Source organism: Macaca nemestrina, chromosome 8 (assembly GCF_043159975.1).
Source record: "Macaca nemestrina isolate mMacNem1 chromosome 8, mMacNem.hap1, whole genome shotgun sequence".
In the NCBI taxonomy this organism is placed as follows: domain Eukaryota; kingdom Metazoa; phylum Chordata; class Mammalia; order Primates; family Cercopithecidae; genus Macaca; species Macaca nemestrina.
In genome coordinates this window covers 60052458-60073499 of record NC_092132.1, presented here as the reverse complement: position 1 = coordinate 60073499, position 21042 = coordinate 60052458, and the positions used below count along the sequence as shown (strand labels likewise).

General features: G+C 38.4%; 1 protein-coding gene and 1 long non-coding RNA gene across 8 annotated transcripts in view; one reads left to right on the top strand and one right to left on the bottom strand.

Annotated features, from left to right (window-relative positions):
- The window catches only part of LOC105477137 (carbonic anhydrase 13), an 86946-nt gene that overhangs the window by 5552 nt on the left and 60352 nt on the right, over positions 1-21042 (top strand). For all 5 annotated transcript variants that reach the window (XR_011606918.1, XR_984493.2, XM_071068032.1 and 2 more), the window contains exons 2-6: positions 306-503; positions 8689-8807; positions 15864-15959; positions 17153-17215; positions 17731-17886. Coding sequence is in view for 3 of the 5 variants with exons in the window: in XM_071068032.1 (XP_070924133.1) it covers positions 306-503; positions 8689-8807; positions 15864-15959; positions 17153-17215; positions 17731-17886 (632 nt within the window). In the remaining 2 variants the exon portion in view is untranslated. The remainder of the gene's footprint in view (positions 1-305; positions 504-8688; positions 8808-15863; positions 15960-17152; positions 17216-17730; positions 17887-21042) is intronic.
- The window catches only part of LOC105477136 (uncharacterized), a 32644-nt gene that overhangs the window by 9331 nt on the left and 2271 nt on the right, over positions 1-21042 (bottom strand). Inside the window, exons 2-5 of one of the 3 annotated variants that reach the window (XR_011606919.1) lie at positions 16425-16629; positions 15279-15354; positions 14214-14322; positions 8706-8845 (exon numbers count right to left, since the gene is read on the bottom strand). This is a non-coding gene — a long non-coding RNA (uncharacterized lncRNA). Of the gene's footprint in view, positions 1-8705; positions 8846-14213; positions 14323-15278; positions 15355-16424; positions 16630-21042 lie in introns of those variants that run through there. The other 2 variants (XR_984491.3, XR_011606920.1) reach the window with 2 other exon arrangements.

The window sequence follows — 21042 nt, the reverse complement described above, 5'->3', positions numbered from 1 at the left end:
TGTTTTTAGTTTGGTAGAAGGTTACCTTTGGAGAGTACTTTATAAAATTTACAGACTCCTTTGTCTACAAGGGTTAGTTTAATTTTGAAAATGACTTAAGGCACACCAAGAGTTTCCCACATCTATAATAAAAACAACCATCTTGTAAAAAAAAAAAATTAGATGCCAAGGACCTGAGGATGAGAATCTTACTGTATTAATCTTTGTGTTTTCTTCCATTTCAAGCACAGTGCGTTATACTCAATGTATGTTTGTTGAAAGAAAGACCTTATTTAATCCTTTTCTTTTGGTCCTATATATTTAAGGTCCTATTCACTGGAAGGAATTTTTCCCTATTGCTGATGGCGATCAGCAATCTCCGATTGAGATTAAAACCCAAGAAGTGAAATATGACTCTTCCCTCCGACCACTTAGTATCAAGTATGACCCAAGCTCAGCTAAAATCATCAGCAACAGCGGCCATTCCTTCAATGTTGACTTTGATGACACAGAGGACAAATCAGGTTGGCTTTTCTTTTTGTGTGTGTGTGGTGGTGGGTGAAGCATTTGAATAATTAGACTACACTCTTTTTTTTTTTTTGAGACGGAGTCTTGCTCTGATGCCAGGCTGAAGTGTAATGGCACGATCTCGGCTCATTGCAACCTCCTCCTCTTCCTCCTGAATTCAAACGATTCTCCTGCCTCAGCCTCCCAAGTAGCTGGGATTACAGGTGCGTACCACTATACCCAGCTATTTTTTTTGTATTTTTAGTAGAGTCAGGGTTTCACCATGTTGGCCAGGATGGTCTTGATCTTCTGACCTTGTGATCCACCTGCCTTGACCTCCCAAAGTCTTGGGATTACCTTCGTGAGCCACCGCGCCCAGCCTAGAATACACTCTCTAATCTTTCATGTTTTGTTTTTGCTAGACCTGGAATTTGTCAAATCGAAGCACATTTTTTCTTTGTGTGAATTGAGATATCTTGTTATATATTTGAACCTTCAGATAATCTTACCTTAAAATAATAAAGAGTATTTAGAAAAGGATATGTTGCATGATAATTTAAAATTGACCTTAACTTGTTGTAACTTAGAATTTACCATTATAAAAATATTGAAGTTTAATAGCTTTTATAAATATTTCATGATTTGTTTCTGCAAAATATTAGCCATAATTATCTTAGCATTATTTGCAAACCTATAATGCCATTTAGTACATGCTTTAATAGAAAAAGTTTAGTTCTTAAAAAAACTTATTCCCTTATTTTAATTGCCAAAGTAATATCCACTCATAGTAAATAAAACAATATGGAAACATATGACAAATATTAACGTCTCTTTCTTCCCACAGTCTCTCCTGAAGTAACTACTTCTTCCATAATATTTCAGTGCTTAGTTATGTATACATACATGTGTATCATCCTTGCTTTGCATTTTCTTATTAAAAATACATTTGGAATAATGCTATATAACTCTGAAATTTTTTTCCCATTTACAAATATTTTATAGACATCTTTCCAGATTAAAATATATCTTGTTTAAAAAGCTAAACTGCAGCCAGGTGTGGTGGCTCACACGTATAATCCCAGCACTTTGGGAGACTGAGGTGGGAGGATTGCTTATGTCCAGGAGTTTAAGACCAGCTTGGGCAACATAGTGAGACCTCATCTCTACAAAAAATAAAATATTAATCAGGCACGATGGGGTGTGCCTGTAGTCCCAGCTACTCTGGAGGCTGAGGCAGGAGGATTGCATGAGTTCAGGAGGTCAAGGCTGCAGTGAGCCATGATAGTGCCACTGTACTCAGCGGGGGTGACAGAGCAAGATCCATTCTCAAAAAATAAAGATAAAATAAAAATAAAATAATTTTAAAAGTTGAATTGTATTATCTATGCTCGTATCGTTATTTATGTACCTTTCTCCTAATAATGAACACTGAAGGGAGGGAAAGTAGAAGTTTAATTTTAAAAATATATAAATATTGGAAACTTTCTGTACATTCCCTATTAATACTTTTTTCTAGGACATGTAATCATTTCATTTAATGATTAGTTCTTGGGATAGTGTCTTTCACACCGTGAATAAATAATGGACTCACAGATTATTTGTTAATTTATTAAGTGATGAAAAAAACATTTTCTTGAACTGAATGTTTAATCCCTCTTCAGACGATCTACTGCCCAGGCAGAGTTTCTGCCCAAGGTATCAAGTTTAAATGTAAGATGAGATAAAATATTAGAGAGAATCATATTTGGAAACACTTTTTAGGGTCTCTGACAGATTGTTTTTATTTTTAGTCTAAGATCAGGATGGAGCTGTATTAGCTATATTAATGAAAAAATATAGTTAATTTTTAAAAATCTTTAATTGAAAGTAAGTTTTTACTTACTAATTGAGCCCTGATTTAGATTAGTAGTAATATCTTATATTTATGTAAAGCTTTATGGTTAGCAAAAATTATAAGCCCACACACATTTTTTCCTCATATTTGTCAAATTCATAAAAGTGGTAAGTTTTTTTTTTTTATTTATTTATCTATTTTTTTGAGACAAGGTCTTGCTCTGTTGCCTAGGCTGGAGTGCAGTGGTGCGATCATGGCTCACTGCAGCCTTGACCTCCTGGGCTCAAGCAATCCTCCTGCCTCAGCCTCCTGGGTAGCTGGTGCCACAGGCATGTGCTCTCATGCCCAGCTAAGTTTTGTATTTTTTGTGGAGACAAGGTTTTGCCATATTGCCCAGGCTGATCTTGAACTTCTGGGCTTAAGGGATCCACCCACCTCGGTCTCCTAAAGTGCTGGGAGCCACCATGCTGGCCTAAGTAGTACATTTTCATCAGAGCATTGTAAAAAATGCATAAAGACAAATAAATACATGGTATTTTCAACTTTTTGGAAGAAATGCAAGTAAGGAGGGACCTGGCCTTTTGTATACATATTCAACTATGTTTCTTTCAACCCCTCAGTTTTGTGAATCTATATTAATAAAAATGGTTAAGCCAAGCATGCTGGCACACACTGGTACACCATGCTGCTGGGGAAGGAGGATGATTAGTTAGGCCCAAGAGTTCGAGGGCAGCTGGGTAACATAGGAAGACCCCATCTCTTGTGGTTAATGTAATAGATTTATTGTAAAAGTGTCCAAGTCTTCTAAATACAAAGTTTATACCACCCATAATTGTAGTTTGTTACTGTTTACAATATCTCAAACATTTAAAAAGTGAAACTGTCTCAGAAAATAAAAAGACAAATAAATAAAAAAATAAGGCCAGGTGTGGTGGCTCACATCTGTAATCCCAGCACTTTGGGAAGCCAAGGTGGGCAGATCACCTGAGGTCAAGAGTTCAAGATCAGCCTGGCCAATATGGTGAAACCTCATCTCTACTAAAATACAAAAATTAGCCAGGCGTGGTGACACACATCTGAAATTCCAGCTACTCAGGAGGCTGAGGCAGGAAAATGGCTTGAACCTGGGAAGCACAGGTTGCAGTGAGCCAAGATCGTGCCACTGCACTCCAGCCTGGGCAACAGAGCAGACTCCATCTAAAAAAAAAAAAAAAAAAGTAAAGCTACTCATTCTAGAATGAGAAAAGATTACATTTTACTTCATCTAAAACTTTAAGTATTTTCTTTATAAATGTAGACATTCATAAGGCAAAAAATTTCTACTCTAATTTGCTGTATGAGAACCCAGGTTTCTCTCTCTTCTGTTTTTCTCTTCCTTTCGTTTTCTGTCTACTTCGGGTTAATCAGTGAAATCAATTTATGTTTCCAGATTTGATACTTTGTCATCAGTAGTGTGTGTTCTTTCTTTTAAATGAAGATCCTTTTCCTATCTAGTTCACAATAAAATTACCAGGATTAATTGAAAATATCCATAAAGTACTTTGTAGTCCTCTGAGACAGTAACTATGTAAATATGGGTCATGATTCTTATTCTGTTTTTCTCAAGATAAACCTACCGCCCACCAAAGAGATTGTTTCATGGCGATTTGGGAGATTAAGTCAATTAAAAAGAAGAAACCACCGTAGTTAAACGAAATAAGTTTTTGCTGGTTTTTTATTTTTATTTTTATTTTTGCTAAACTATAAAAAACACAAAGATACCTTCTGTAGCAAACCACATTAATTTGAATAAAACAGTTTCCATTTTGTAAAGAAGCCATTTTTTACCAGGATTAACCCTGAATCCCACCTCAGGCATGTCAATAAACCACAGGCATGAAATCTTCCTCATAGTCCTTGGAGGGCTTGTTTGGCTGGACACATCCATGCTCCATAGTTAAACCTTTAGAGAACTACTCAGAAATCCTTTCAAAAGGGAGCAAAAGGGAGCGGGTGGATGTGAAATTTTTCCCTCCCTCCCTTTCTTCCTTCCTTTTTTCCTTCCTTCTTCCTCTCTCCCTCCCGCCCTCCCTCTCTCTCTCTTTCTCTCTTTCTTTTCTTTCTTTTCTTGACTTGCTTTGTTCCCAGGCTGGAATGCAGCGGCCTAGCCATAACTCAGTGAAGTCCCGAACTCCTAGGCTCAAGTGCTTCTCCCCACTCAGTCGGACACTACCATGCCTGGCTCATGAAAAATTTTTTTTTTTTTTTTTTTTTTAAGACAAGGTCTCACTGTGTCACCCAGGCTGGAGTGCAGTGGTGCAATCTCAGCTCACTACAACCTCTGCCTCCTGGGTTCAAGTGATTCTCCCACCTCAGCCTCCTGAGTGGCTGGGATTACAGGTGCACGTCACCACGCCCAGCTAATTTTTTGTATTTTTAGTAGAGACAGGGTTTCGCCATGTTGGTCAATCTGGTCTCGAACTCCTGGCATTTATAGTAGAGACAGGGTTTTGCCATGTTGGTCAATCTGGTCTCGAACTCCTGGCATTTATAGTAGAGACAGGATTTCGCCACGTTGGTCAAGCTGGTCTTGAACTCCTGGCCTCAAGTAATCCACCCGCCTTAGCTTCCCAAAGTGCTGGGATTATAGGCATGAGTCACTGTGCCATGCCTGGCTCATGAAATTCTTTAGGAAGACTTCCGGTTGGCTGTAATATACAGGGGAAATGGTAGTCTGATGAAGAAAGACAAGGCTGTTCTCACCTGAGCTCCTGGTCTTTCTGGACTCAAACAGTATCTTGCTTCTTTGGGAAGCTCACCTGAGGCCCTATCACCCTTGTTGTGGCTCCCAGGGCATCCTGGAATTTTCCTGACACAGAACTCTCCACATTATGTTTTAACTGCTAGTTGGCTTCTCTGTCTTTCCATTTAGCTAAAGCTCTCTATGAACAACAACTATGTCTTATTTACCTACCTAGGATGGTGCCTGGCACATGGTAGGCACTCAATACATGTGTGTTTAAGTCGCAAAAAAAAAAAACATTTTTGTATGACGGAAACACATGGAAAATACCATGACACAGCATTAGGGTGCCTTAGCATACATAGATTAACTCTCAATAAAATTACAAACCACCAGAAATCAATTAATATTTACCATTTAACACTTAAATACTTAAACATTATTCATTGCTGGAACCTTTATTTTTAAAAAATATGTGGTATTAATTTTTGTATTTTATAAATGAAATAGTTCTTGGATTATAGTAAGCATTCAATAACAATTAGTAACTACTACTACTAACAGTAATGGTGTGTGTTCTTTTTGTGGATAAAATATGTGTGCTGAAATTTTAAAAAGATGTCAAAAATAAAGTTGTCTTCTGATTAAGAAAGTCCTGCTAGGAAGAGCAGTAACTTGATGAATTCAGTGATTGTTCTTTAATTTTCATCTCTGGAAAATGCCAATTTTTCAGTTATGCTTCCATTATCTGGTTCTAGGTAACTGCCTGAAGTCAAACAAATTATTCACAAGATCTTACACTATATGCTCTTAAAAACAAAAACAAACAACAAACAGAAAAAGATTTAGTAGGTGGACATACCATAGGTGTATAATCCTCCCAGGAGCCAAGATAGCTAGGAAATGAATTGGTAATCTATGACGATGTGATAATTATATAAAGCTCTATTATGATTATTTGTTTCCTTCAATAGACTAAGTTTCTTAAGGATAAGAACAAACTTGTTTATCATTGCATAATTAGTATTGAATAGTTGCTAGCCCATTGTAAGCTCTTAATAATTGTTGAATGAGAGAGTAGCTTGGTGTATATATGCTCTGAGTAAAGTAAGTCAGATTTAACTAAGGTTCCTCTGGCTCCCTAAATAATGCAAGGTCCTACTGAGTGGGAACATCTATGTTCTTTGGTTTCTCTCTCTCTCTCTGTCTTTCTCTCGGCATAATCCTGGCAGATTTGTGCTCTTGCTTCTTGTTTCTCTAGATTCCAAGCAAATTGCAGATGTGCTGTTCATGTAGCTTTACTTCAGAGAACAAGTTTACCATAAAGTGATTATTCTCAGGTTTACTAGTCCTAAGAACTTAGATTTTAGTGATTCCTAGGTAACTTCAGTAGCATCCCTACCAACTAAAGTTTGTGGAGGAGTGCCTTAACAGGTGAGGTCTCATATTTTATCTTGGTAATGTTAATTGATTCAAGTACTTTCTAGGCACTGGAGATACAGGGGACCAAAACAGTTTCTGCCTCAAAGGAATTTGCATCCTAATTGGCAGAGAGTAAATGCACGAGCAAACAGATCCTGTTGCCAGCTTGTTTGTCATTCAAGACAGCTGACTATAGTGTAGTTTAGGAAAATGGCTAGGGTTAGCAAATTACCAACAATTTTTAAAAAGTCAAATTTAAGGCTGGTATGGTGGCTCACACCTGTAATCCCAGCAATTTGTGAGGCTGAGGCAGGAGGATCACTTGAACCCAGGAGTTTGAGACCAGCCTGGGCAATATGGTGAAACCCCATCACTACAAAAAAATACAACTAGCTGGGCATAGCTGTGTGCGCCTATAGTCTCAGCCACTAGGGAGGCTGATGTGGGAGAACTGATTGAGGCTGCGAGTTTGAGCCTCACTGTACTCCAGCCTGGGCAACAAGAGAGACCTTGCCTCAAAAAACAAAACAAAACAAAAAAACAACCCAAAACACTGCAACCTCTGCTTCCTGGGTTTAAGCGAGCACTTTTGGCTAATTTTTGTATTTTTTTTTTTCTTTTTGTAGATACAGGGTTTCACCATGTTGGCCAGGCTGGTCTCAAACTCCTGACCTCAAGTGATCCACCTGCCTCAGCCTTCCAAAGTGCTGGGGTTACAGGTGTGAACCACCACACCCAGCCAAAAAAATAAAAATGTATATATATAAAATAGCTCTCTATATAGATGTTAAATATCAACTATATAACATATATTTTTATTAAATATATACATATTAAATTTATATAAATATATATTTAAATAATAAGATGGGGTCTTGCTATGTTGCCCAGGCTGGTCTTGAACTCCTGGGCTCAAGCAATCCTCCCTCCTTGGCTTCCCAAATTACTGGGATTATAGGTGTGAGCCATCATGCCAGGACTGTTCATGGAAATTTAATAATGCTTATGGTATATTTAGCATCCAACACTTCCTGATTCTCTTATATGCTTTAAACATGCCCAATAAAGATTAATTAGGATGAGACAATTTAGGACTATGTTTTCTATTAAGAAATTTTTCTATATACTTAAGATATGATTTATTGTCATAGTTTTAGAGATCATATTTGCTGAGGAAAAGTACTCAAATGTACTTTGTCAAAGTGACAAAGATATGACAGGTTTTTGAAAAATTATTTTTGTCCTGTATTTCACATTTCCCCAAGAATACAGAATTTAAGGACAAAAGGTGTGCCTGCTTTGCCTGTTTTTACAGTAAAAAACTGTGTTGATTGTGTTGACTGTGTGTCAGGTAGTAATAAGTGCTTTGTTTTCAATTTTTCTTCTGTTTTAATAACAGCATTAGGAGGAGGTGCCATTACTATCTTGTTTTTACACGTGGAAGATAAAGCTTAGAAGTTAGGGTTTGTGGCCAGGTGTGGCAGCTCATGCCTGTAATTCTAGCACTTTGGGAGGATCGCTTGAGGCCAGGAGTTTGAGACCAGCCTGGATAGCATAGTGAGACCCCGTCTCTACAAAAAAAAAAAAAAAAAAAAAAATTAGCTGAGTGTAGTGGTGCACGCCTGTACTTCTAGCTACTCGGGAGGCTGAAGTGGGAGGATGACTTGAGCCCAGAATTTAGAGGTTGCGGTGAGCCATGATTGCATCAGCTTGGGCAACAGAGTGAGACCTTGTCTCAAGAAAAAAAAGAGAAAAAAGAAGCTAGAGTTTGTTCAAGATCACATAATTAGGAAAGGACAGCATGAGTGTGGGCCTTCTAACTGCTGCACGCTGCGCCCTAACCACAATGCTGCACTGCTCTACCAAGCTCAAACTGGACCTCTCTGCATGTCACAGCCTCATTCAGACAGGCTGACTTATCCTCAGGTAAACACCACCATCCCTTACCTTTCAGAAGCCCTAATTTCTATAGCTTTCTAACCAGATGATTTCTCAGGTGTTCCATAAAAATCTGTATTGTGGACGCTTTAAGTTTTTAGAAATGTTCTATTTTCACTCTACATGTATTTAAAAGTGGTATTCTTGTCAGCAAAACAAATGACATATTTGTAAAAAATTCCTTGGAGGACATGGACGTACAGAATAATGCAGGGAGATGTTGTGGTTTGAGCAGCTTATGTAAATTTTTTTTCTTGCTAACAATATAAAACATGTTGGTGTTTAGTTCTGCGTGGTGGTCCTCTCGCTGGAAGCTACAGGTTACGGCAGTTTCACCTTCACTGGGGGTCTGCTGATGACCACGGCTCCGAGCACATAGTAGATGGAGTGAGCTATGCTGCAGAGGTAAGCCCTCAGACATATCTTTGTGATTCACGGTTCTCCTACATGGTGGGATTTAAAGGGTACAGAGACAACTTTACTGATTCCAAACAGATCCTGAGCCAATTAGGTATCTTAGTATCTGAAATGGCTTTATTCATTCAATATGAGAGTTTATCAATATGAGAGCTTCAAATGTTGCCCTCCTAAGCCTTAAACCAACCCTGAGAGCTTAGGGTTATATGTTCCCATTTTAGAAATGAGTAAACTGGTTGCGATTTATCCAGCTAGAAAGCATTGAAACAGGTTTAAATCTAGATCTGTCTGATACCAAATTACAAATTGTTTCTATCTATTGAAAGGCCAGTGAGTAGAGAGAGAAACATTTGTCTTATGTCCAAATGTGGTCATATTTCATCCAGATACAAATATCCACTAATATGTAAAGACCACATTAAATAGGTAATATTTAAATAGGTAAAGGGCAAAGTTTCACTGAGGAAAAAAAAAAAAGACAAACTCTTCTGAACTCTACTTTGTCTCTATATTTACAGGTATAAAATAAAAATCTGTTAATTATTCAGCTTATTGGTAAATTATAACACAATAAAGCATTTATTGAGTTGTTTCTACTCCTTTTTCCTTATAATTATATTCACTAATAATACTCTGTGCAGAATCTGGATTAAAAAAATACTCTACTTTTTTTAATCCTCTGGTTAAAGAACAAAGCATAATAAGCTTCAGATTTAATATGATTAAATATTACTAACACCCAACTTTACCATGAGATGAAAATGAATTATATGACTCAATCAGTACTATTCCTGTGAAAATAATTTGGTTTCTGAGTCACCTAGGCAAGACAGAGCTAAGTTATCAGGCAAGTGCAGTTTTTCTTCATGTTCTCATGGTTACTGAGCTGTAGAGTTTAGATACCCCGTATAGCCCTGCTGTTCAGAGAAATCCGACAATCGAACTTTTTTCCAGTTTCACTCTTCCATTGACATGTACCTCTGCCCTTTTAAGTTTATCATCCAAAACGTTTGCTTTGCCACTAAATCACTTGTGTTTGAGGCCAAGTAGCTTTAGGGTATGGAACCTGCTCTGTCCTCAGGGTAGAGAAATAAAAGGTACATACAAAGTTTTTTATGATGATGGACAAACTATGTCAAGAAGGTAGAAAGTGGGACTCCTGAATTTGTATGGTGTCTCAATTTGGATCATTTACCAAATAGTTTTCATGTTTTCTTTCTAAAGTTTTATGTTCTGAATATAACATGTTGTACTAAATGTCCAAAGCACCCTCGGAACTAATTACTGGTTGCTTTGGATCACTGGTCTCTCATTTTCCTTAGCAACTCAGGGAAATTGGTCAAAATGCTTTGTGTAGTTACACCTTGTACTTTAATAAACTTGAAAGTACTACATACTCAGAGAGGCTTAGGTTTTCTGCCAGCTGGCAAGTAGTTTCCTGAAAAGGGTCCTCCTGACACGTGTCAAAGGCTCAGAGTCCTTACCTGCAGATCAAGGGCCATTTCTGTAGATAAAGACTTTTTGTTGTTGTTGTTCTGCAATAAATCATTATTACTTATTTATTTATTTAAAGCAAACCAGTGAAAGAAAGGACCAAAACCTTTGATTCATTTATATATTTATAAATGGAAAAAATTTGTAATGCAAATTTCACTTATTCAAAAACTTAGGTACAACTTACAACATTACAGATAATTCTTTTCCCTTCTTTTGTTTCACATGGAGACCTTGGAGACTCAATTCATGTTAAGACACCTAAGTATGAGTCCTCCAGGTAAATATTATACAAATCGGAAGCATCTAGGAATTTTTAAGTATATTTTAAGACATACATTTTTATGCATGCTTTAAACAAACAGTATTTTTTTTTTTTTGAGACAGTTTTGCTCTTGTTGCCCAGGCTAGAGTACAATGGTGCGATCTCGGCTCACTGCAACCTCCGCCTCCTGGGTTCAAGTGCTTCTCCTGCCTCAGCCTCCTGAGTAGCTGGGATTACAGGCATGCACCACCGTGCCTAATTTTGTATTTTTAGTAGAGACAGGGTTTCTCCATGTTGGTCAGGCTGGTCTCGAACTCCCGACCTCAGGCGATCTGTCTGCCTCAGACTCCCAAAGTGCTGGGATTACAGGCGTGAACCACCACGCCCAGCCAGTATTTTATTTTATTTTTTTTAATGAGAGACTCTAACAAAAAAGCTATGACCAGCACCAGCATTTAAAGATAAAGCTTTGTGAATAAAACTTGGAATAGATTTTCTTTCTTCTTTCTTTTTCTTTGAGATCTGTTGCCCAGGCTAGAATGCCACGGTACAAACATAGCTCACTGTAGCTTTGACCTCCTGGGTTCAAGGGATCCTCCCACCTTAGCCTCCGGAGCAACTGGGACCACAGGTGGGCACCACCACATCTGGCTAATTATTTTTTATTTTTTGTAGAGACAGAGTCTGGACATCTTGCCTAGGCTGGTCTGAAACTCCCGGGCTCAAGCAATCTTCCCTCCTTGGCCTCCCAAAGTGCTGGGATTACAGGCCTGAGCCACTGCACCCACCCTTGGAATTGTATACTGTTCTTTAATATGCATTCAAGGCTATTTCTTATTTCATTGGCTTATATATTATTCTTATTTCATTGGCTTATATATTCATTATGAATGAATATTCATTCATTCTTTCACTCAGTAAGAATTCTTTGAGAATCAAACCCGCTCCTAATCTTTACACAGCTTACTGGTGCTTACCCTGAAGGGAGTGCAGCCTCACACATATTTGAGGTCAGAAAATGCTGCCCTATGGGATGGGCATCTGTTTTAAGTTAAACCAGGTGGATGGATGGATGAAGGGGAGGGAACCAGGTCAACTGGGGAGATAGCAGTATTTTGCATAAAATCATGTGTGAGGATGTGGGTTGGGAAGGAGGCTTGCACATTTGAAAAACAGTATGTCCTTCAACAGTGTAGTTAGAGCATGGAGAATGAAGGGGAGAGTTGTCAGAGGCAAAGTTGGAGAGGCTGGGAAGGGCCCGATCTAACTGAGGTAAGTCCTGGTAAGGATTATGAAGGTGATTCTGAGCGCAATGGGAATCCACTGAATGGCTTTGAATTGGGAAGTGGTGATATTTGCATTTCAAAAATAATTCACAACTATTGTTTGAGAATAGATTGGATGGAAGCAGGAGTGGCTAAGGGGAGCTTTGGAGGAAACTTTTGGGGAAAGTTCCAGGCAATAAATGAGAGTGCAAGTGGAGGCTGGCTGGCTGGCAGTGGCAGCTTTAGTGGGATCTGTCGATTGGTGGGTTTGAGAGTGAGGAAGGGCAGGATCCATGTTTCTGGACTGAGATAGGAAATGCAAAGAGAGAAAGTCTGGGTCAAACCTCAGGGTTGGTGGAGTGGGAGAGGTAGACAATAAACAAATAAATGGTGCATGGTAAGTTCTTTGATGGGAACAATACCATGTGATCTGGTAGAGTGGCTGAGGGCTTAGGAAAAGCCTTGTTGAGGTGATACATGAATTGAGACTGAATGATAAGAAGAAAGCACTGTGAGAAAAATCTAGAGAGAGCTTTCCAGGAAGTGGGAGCAGCAAGCACAAGTGCTCTAAGGCAGGAGTGTGGCTGGCATGTTCAACAGGAGAAAGTCATTGGCCTATAGGATTGGAATTAATGAGAAAGGAACAGTTATGGGCTGTGTCCCAGAGAGGCAGGCAGGGACCATGCCACATCGGGTGCCGCTGGGCATGGTAAGCAGTCTGAAGTTTATCTGTAATGCAGTGGGAAGAAGACAATGGAAGGTTTTGATCAGGGGAATGACATGTTCTGCTTTATATTTTATAAAATATAACTAGCTGCTGGGTGGAGAGGAGGCTGTTGTCAGGCAAATGTTGAAGTAGGGAGAAGAACTAGGTTATGGAAGTCATTCAAGTGAGCAGTGACAGTAAATTGGACTATGGGGGTGGTGGAGACGAAGAGAGCTGGACAAATCTATGATGTTTGGGAGATAAAGTCAGTAGGGTTTGCTGATGAAAAGGATGTCATGATTGAAGGAAGGAAAAAGAGGAGTTTAGAAACACTCTTAAGGTTTTGGTGTAAGCATATCGGAGGCTAGTGGTGCCATTTACTAAAATGTGCAAGTCTGGGAAGGAGCAGGATGCAGAGAGGAATTCACTCTCTGTTTTAGACACGTTGTTTGAGATGCTTGTTAGGCATTCTAGGCTCATGTTCAAGTAGGCTGTTGGATAAAAACTTCGAGTTTAAGAAGAGGTCAAGGCTGGAGATGGGGGCATTTGGGAGTCCTTGCATTTGGTTTCACGTTCAAAAGAACCCTTTTGTGCTCAGCTCCATGATTCCAAGGAGTTGATTAGTTTTTCCAGACACTTTTGTACTAAGTTCATAACCATCATCAAGTTATGTTCCCTTGTAAGTAAAAAGAAGAAGTGAAAGAAAGAAAAAAGACATTTAAAGTTGCAACATATACAAATTTAATTTTAGGCCTAATATGATGGTTTGTGATATTACAGAGAGATTAAAGTGATCTAAATCAAGAAACATTTTATCCCAAAAGTTAGGCATCTGCAAAACTAGGCTAATTGTCCATTCTGTGTTTGGAACTTTGTCTAATGAAAGTTTAGGCAAAATATATAGCAAGCATTTTAAATATGTAACTAATAATAAAACTGATTTCAACATTCATCATGGATTTTTGGCATAGTATTTGGCAGTATATTTTGCATACCACTAATATGTGTTTGAAACTGCTAAATTTTAATATTATTATCTAGAAATTAGTTGCCAGTAGGGGAGAATCTAATTTTCATTTTTGTAGTGGCTACAATTTCTTGTCTTTCAGCTCAAATCACTGCTGTTGTCAATGTTAGTCAGGAAATGTGAGTTTGCTGGGTTTTTTATGTTTTAATTCAAATATAAATGTTAATAGAAGTGGTATCAGTTTCTCTGTGAAGTTATTGCTGCCAGTTAAGTAAGGTGTGTAGGAGAGAAAGAAAAATATTTTCTTGGCCTAGTTTCCCATCATAGTTTAAATAGTTGTATTTTTAGCTAGCAGAAGGATGGTTATATGTAGGATATATATATATGTCCATTCATCTCTCTTTAGTTACACATTCATATTTTAATCAGTTCTGGTTGTGACCCTAAAGAAGTCATTTTATATCTTCCTCTCTTTGGTCTCATCTCTTACTAAGAGAACTGGTGCATTGGCACGGAGCCACTTGAAACAATTTTAACATCCTTATCAGCCCTTCCCTGACAGTGAATGTCATCTGTCTCATGTGAGCCAAATGAATTCTGTTTCATCACCCAGTGTTTTCAGGTTTCTTTCCTCCCCCAACTATCTCACACCAACTTGCAACATGGCACTATAGGAATCCACTTTTATATTACTTGCCTGATATCGCAGTCTTCCTTGATTATTTGTGGATGGTACACTGTTTTATAGTTTTACAGTTGACTGTTTATGATTGTTATCTATTCAGAAATTATCTCCTATAAATTGCCTGTAAGACATAGAGTTATATTTAAAGGATGGGATAAAGATGTATTTGAAAATGCTAAATCCTCTCTGTAACAGTCAGCTAGAAAGATGATTTGGGCATGAAGACTCACAAAAGTATTTTCTTCCTGATAAACAAAAGGGATTCATTAGAAGGAGATCTTGTCTGAAGTCAGTCCCTCATATCAGGTCCTTGGACACCATGGCTTGATCACCACTTATGATCGTAGCTAAATCTTTTGGGCATGTCGCATTGCCCTTTGGCTTCTGTCTCAGTTTGTCCTTTTGGGGAAGACTCCCCAAAAGTGGTTTTCTCCTTTATCGTTATTCTGAAATCTTTCACACTTGTGGGTGTGTTTGAGATACTGTATTGCTTGCAATGGTAAAACATTTAGGATACCTTTAGGTGTTGCATGAGGCTGCTTGCATATGAGTAGAGTTGTGAGGTGGGTGAAGTCTGTTTTCCAGAGTTCCAGGCCCTCCACCTCCTTCCCTTCCCCCTTGTCTATTTATCCCCCTCCTTAGTAGCACCAGCTACCCTCCCATTTTCTACCTCTTTTTCCTCCAATGAAACTTGCTTTCAGCAAAGTATCTAAACATATTCATAGAACGTGGTAAGTGTATCAAAATGATAAGCATTTTTATGTGTGAGATGACAAATATGTTCATCAGTTTGACTTAATCATTCCACATTTATACATATATTAAAACATTACATTGTGCCCCATAAATGTATACACTTATGATTTGCCAATTAAAAATGCTCTTAATAATAAAAAAGTGTGAATGCTATTTAACATAATTACTCATAAGGAGACTTTGTGTTTTCAAGCCATAAAAAGTCTTAAAATGACAGGTAGTAAACATTTAACTAGGCAGTTTTAGAAGCAACCTCACTGTCCTTGGTAGCGGGATTGTCCTGGAAAACCTACTGTGTAGGAGGTTGACTTCTCCACCTACCTGTGAGCTCGGGCCCCTTCCATGGACTTTACTGCCAGCCGGGATCTGATCTGAGGCTGCTGCATTGTAGTCTCATCTGTGGAAGACATGGAGGAGCCTCCAGTTACTTGGGAGCAATGACTGGAGTTTGTTAGGGCTGGAGGGGCTGTGAAGGATGTTCAAAGCTTTTTTTTTTTTTTTTTTCCTGAGATGAAGTCTTGCTCTGTCGCTCAGGCTGGAGTGCAGTGGCGCAATCTCAGCTCACTGCAACCTCCACCGCCTGGGTTCAAGCAATTCTCCTGCCTCAGCCTCCTGAGTAGCTGGGACTATAGTCATGCACTACCATATCCAGCTAGGATGCTCGAGGCATTCTATATAGTCTTTAATATAGTGCACCACAGGGTAGTTAAGTGACTGTGATCCTTCACTGCATGAACTTTCACTTTTGGACAAAAATAAATAAGAGGATTCTGTCCAAGATTCTTGTGGTAAATACATTATACGTAAGTGTACAGCACCAGAAAATTTGTAAATGTTTTATTTGCATTTATGTTTTTCAGGATGTCTAACAAAACATTCCTACTATGTTGTGTATCTCCCTTTCAGCTCCATGTTGTTCATTGGAATTCAGACAAATACCCCAGCTTTGTTGAGGCAGCTCATGAACCAGATGGACTGGCTGTCTTGGGAGTGTTTTTACAGGTGAGAATCTACTGATTTCATGTTAAATGATCAGCCTTGTTGAAGAAAGAGCTTCAGTCACGAAGTAGACACTTAACCGTCTTGTTTAATAGTAAACTCAATTTAGGTGTAGCATTTTCCTTTTGCAATGAATATTTAAAAATTATATATTCATTTAGGAGCATTGTCTTATAAGTCTTCTTATTGTCCATTGATCATTTTTATGTGAATAACAACAGCAGCATCAACATCAAGAACAGCAGCAGAAATAACAACTGAGATACTGGAAGAAAACATTTATTCTGGGCTCTTCCTAATTGTATACTATTTAGGACAGAATAAAGTTCAAGCTCCTGATTTTTCAAGCACTGGTCTCACCATAATGACATATTGTCCCAATGTGCTCACTGGTTTTTAAAAAAAAAATTTATTGTATTTCCTTTAATCTAATATTCACATTTGGTTAGACAATTATTGTCATCATACCTGGGAACAGGTTGGGCTTCTCACCTCCCTCCGCCTCCACATTCTTGTAGGCGTGCCCCTTTGTCACACCCCATACTCTCCATATGTTGTAACTCATGAACAGGGAATACCATGGATGGCAACAGTTCCTTGCCTCTGGACACCAAGTAGGGGTGGTTGTGGCAGGATCCAGGTGCTTTAAAACCTTCAGGTAGATTCAGAACACCTGTAATAATGAAAAGAGGATCCTTTATGAATCTATAATTTATGATGAGTTTGCTTATGATGATATATTCTCTTGATTTGCAACCTCAAATCATTTTAGGCTGCAAATGTGAGATGTTTGCATCTAGCATTTTGATGCCACCATTGTCCGTTTGAATTGAGGGGCTGACTGTCACATCTAGCTAGGTAGTGCAGGTTATTTGTTAGACTGTCTTACACAAAGTTTCTCTCAAGTTAACCTACATCTTAAACACTGATAAAACTTAACAAATATTAAGCTGTTACTATTAGTTTTGGGTCTAAGCTGCAAGTTCAGTACAGGAACCCTGTAATATTACCTTGTTCAGATCCTTCTGTCATGATAAGACTGGCAGGTAAAAGAGAAGCTTTGTTATAGAACAATCACTGTATGTTCTGTGCTGGCTGAGGTTTTTTAAAAATAATTTTAAAATGGTGGCTGAAATTGAGTGATTCCGACCTGATCTGCTACAGTAACCATTTCTTTTGAAATTTTATGTTTTTAGATTGGTGAACCTAATTCCCAACTGCAAAAGATTACTGACATTTTGGATTCCATTAAAGAAAAGGTAAAATGAATTACTATTTGTTAATAATTAACGTATTTTTTGTTCTCTCACACATTTTCTTATCTTCCTTTAAAGACTTAGACATATGCTGCCTGCTTTGAAGTTTGCAGCATACTTGATGAAAAAAAAGCAGAAGTAACCTGTTATCACTTATCTTTTGAATGTAAAGGTCTTAAATTACCTAAAATCAACATGAATACATATACTTATGCATAACTAGTCTCTGGTATTATATTACAGAGTAAGCCTTTAATTGTAACACATTTAAAGGACCACTTATATTAAAACAAACCTTATGCTTCTTAAATAAATCTATATGATATGTTACTTTATCTAAAATTTTTAAGATGAAGATAGATGCTTTTTAAAAGATACTAAAAGAAGATATTAGATAACTCTGGATGCAGATATTCTATATTTACATAATTATAATGGATGTGCATGGATGTATGTTTTTTGAGGTCTATGTAAAGCTATCCCATTATAATTTGTGGGAATTCTTTTTGTTCCCCCAGGGTAAACAAACTCGATTCACAAATTTTGACCCATTATCTCTGCTTCCACCATCCTGGGACTACTGGACATATCCTGGTTCTCTTACAGTTCCACCTCTTCTTGAGAGTGTCATATGGATTGTTTTAAAGCAACCGATAAACGTCAGCTCTCAACAGGTACATAATCTCTTCCAGGTTGATACTGATTCCCTTAGAGGAAAGTGGGCTTTTTTTTTTTTTTTCAACCCTGCCTTTAATTTCTGCTGTGTTTTGAAGTCTGTGTTTTCTCTTTATTCATCAGATGGGTGATTGGGCTAGATGAGATCTGTGCCCCTTTCATATTTGACCTTCTGTGATTAGACGATTTATTTGCCACTTCTTAGAAATGTACATAGCGACACTGATGAAAGTGAAGCATCATTTTGAGCACTATAATCATTTGCTTTTGTTTTGTTGCTGTTTTATATGGGGATATAAACAGGCTGAGATACAAACAAAAAAATCAGAGACAGGCTACTTATAGAAGGTGACATTTTTCTTTCTGACCTGAGTCTCCACTCCTGCTTCTACAAATTTCCAAGTGAAACTTGAGGACAGTGATTCGTGCAGTGCCTTAAGAAATGTGTGCCTGCTAAGTGTAAGATATTGTTGTTTTGTACACTTAAAAACTAGTTAAGTGGGTAGGCTGGGCACAGTGGATCCTGCATGTAATCTCAGCACTTTGGGAGGCTGAGATGGGTGGATCGCTTGAGCCCTGGAGTTTGAGACCAGCCTGGGCAACATGGTAAAACCCCGTCTCTACAAAAAATACAAAAATTAGCCAGGTGTGGTGGTGCGTGCCTGTAGTCCCAGCTACTCGAGGGGTTGAGGTGGGAGGATTGCTTGAACCCAAGAGGCAGATGCTGCAGTGAATCAGGATCATGCTGCTGCATTCCAGAGCAAGACTTTTGTCTCAAAAAATTTTCTTTTGTTAAGAGGGTAGATCTCATTTAAGTGTTAGAGAAAAGAGAGAGAAAGGGGAGGGGAGTGAGAGGGAGAGGAAGAATTGTTGATCTTTTGGCATTTGTTGACAAAAACTTTTGTTGGGCTGTCTGAGGGGCTTAATGCTTAAAGCATTTGTAGAGAGGCTGTGGGGAGGCTCTTTTTGTGTAGACATCTAGTCACTCATTCTTCTGTTAAATGCTTATGGAGCTTCCCCTGTAGGCCAAGAGTCTGCCAGACTCAGGATATCCAGTTTGTCAACCAGGCTGGTGTGGAGTGGATGCAACCATACCTCACCCCAACCTTGAACTCCTGGGCTCAAGCTGTTCATCTTCCTGCCTCAGCCTCCCATGTAGCTGGAACTACAGTGGCACGCCACCATGACTGGCTTATTGCTTTGAAAAAGTTTGTGTAGACAGGATCTTGCGTTATTTCCCTGGCTGGTCTTGAAGTGATCCACTTCTGGCCTCAAATGATCCTTTTGCTTCGGCCTCCCGAAGTGCTAGGATTACAGGCATGAGCCACTGCGCCCAGTCAGGATATCCAGTCTTTAATGTTCAAAAACTGTGCCTGGAGCGCTGAACCAGGGGGCTGGCCAATCTGATGGGTGGATGCTGTGTGTTCTTGGATGCTGTGCTTCTTCGTTGGTTTTGTTTTTGTTGTTCTTTTTGAATTAGGTGCAATATCTTATCATGAACATAGTCTAGTAATTTTTTTTTTTTTTTTGGAAACAGAGTCTCACTCTGTTGCCCAGGCTGGAGTGCAGTGGCGCGATCTTGGCTCACTGCAAGCTCCGCCTCCCGGGTTCACGACATTCTCCTGCCTCAGCCTCCCGAGTAGCTGGGACTACAGGCGCCCACCACCGCACCCGGCTAATTCTTTGTATTTTAAGTAGAGACAGGGTTTCATCATGTTAGCCAGGATGGTCTCGATCTCCTGACCTCATGATCTGCCCACCTCAGCCTCCCAAAGTGCTGGGATTACAGGCGTGATAGTCTAGTAATTTTTGCAGCTAATAAAGTACACATGTACTGGGCTTGCCCACCTGCCTACCTCTTTATTTTTCCTTCTAATGATACCAGAGCTGGCCCACCTTTACCGAGATCATTTCAGGCAGCATTTCCCCTTGAAGCATTGAACACATCCTTCTTTCTGTTGGGTGTTTCTCCTTGTTGACCTTGTTTTTAGGATTAAAGGCAAATAATAACCTAGTGTGTATACTTTTTAAAACATTTTACAAAGGTCTGTGTAGAAATCCAGAGCTTGACTGACATGAAAACTCCTGTGAATTTTTCTATCATTGTATCATGAGAAAAATGACCTGTTACTGATTCAGAGTCCTTAATAAGGGAATTCATTTTTCTCCCTGTCACATGCTAAATGGTTTACTTTTATATTTCTTTATTAAATTTGAACTGAATGATATTAAGAATGAATAAACTATAACATCAAGGTGGTTAATAAGGGAATCATATTTTCCATCATATTTCAAGGAGACTGTTATTTCTTAAAGCCACTTGGAAAATAACTTTTTGTTTAGTTTTATTTTTTGCTTTCAATCCACCAGTGATCTGGAGGAGAATATATCAAAATATATAGTTTAGTTCCTTAAAAATAATAAAGTTAACCTTATTAAAAATATCTACCTGCAAGTTTAGGAATTATGACTGCCTAGCTGTGGATTCACTACTTTGTCTTATTTGAGGCTCAATGGATTACTATTATTAATGTGGTTTTTCTGCAGAACAGTATATAAAATAATAGCTGTGTTTTAGAGCTCTGAAGTGATTGTTAATTCACTTTGGAGCATCCACTTAAATCTCCTCTAGTAGCAACACTTTCACATATTTTAGTTTCTAACCAAATTGAGAAAGTTATTTGAGTAACAATTCAATTTATTAAAATCTGATATTGTGGTGGTTTTAAAAGTTAAAGAATAAAGCAAAAGAAAAAAAATTCAGTCCCAGTCTAACCATGAAAAAATATCAGGCAAAATCCAGTCAGGGGACATTCTATAAAATAGTATTCTCAAGGTCATTAAAACTGCCAAGGTCATCAAAAACAAGGTAAGTCTGAGACACTGTCACAATCAAGAAATGCCCAAGGAGATATGAATATTAAGTGTAGTGTTGTCCGGATTTTTTCCTAGGGTTTTCTCCACAGTTTCCTGTCAAGTTACAGTTTGACCTAAGGGGCAAATCAGATGTTTTTCATTTTCTTTTTCTTGATTTAAGTCCATTTTTCTCTCTCAGAGTCACTCATTGAGGACTAAATTCTTAACTGCCATGCCAGTGAGCAGATAAATGTACTATTTTCTGATCCTTTTGAAGACAAATCTGTCGTTTTCTCTGG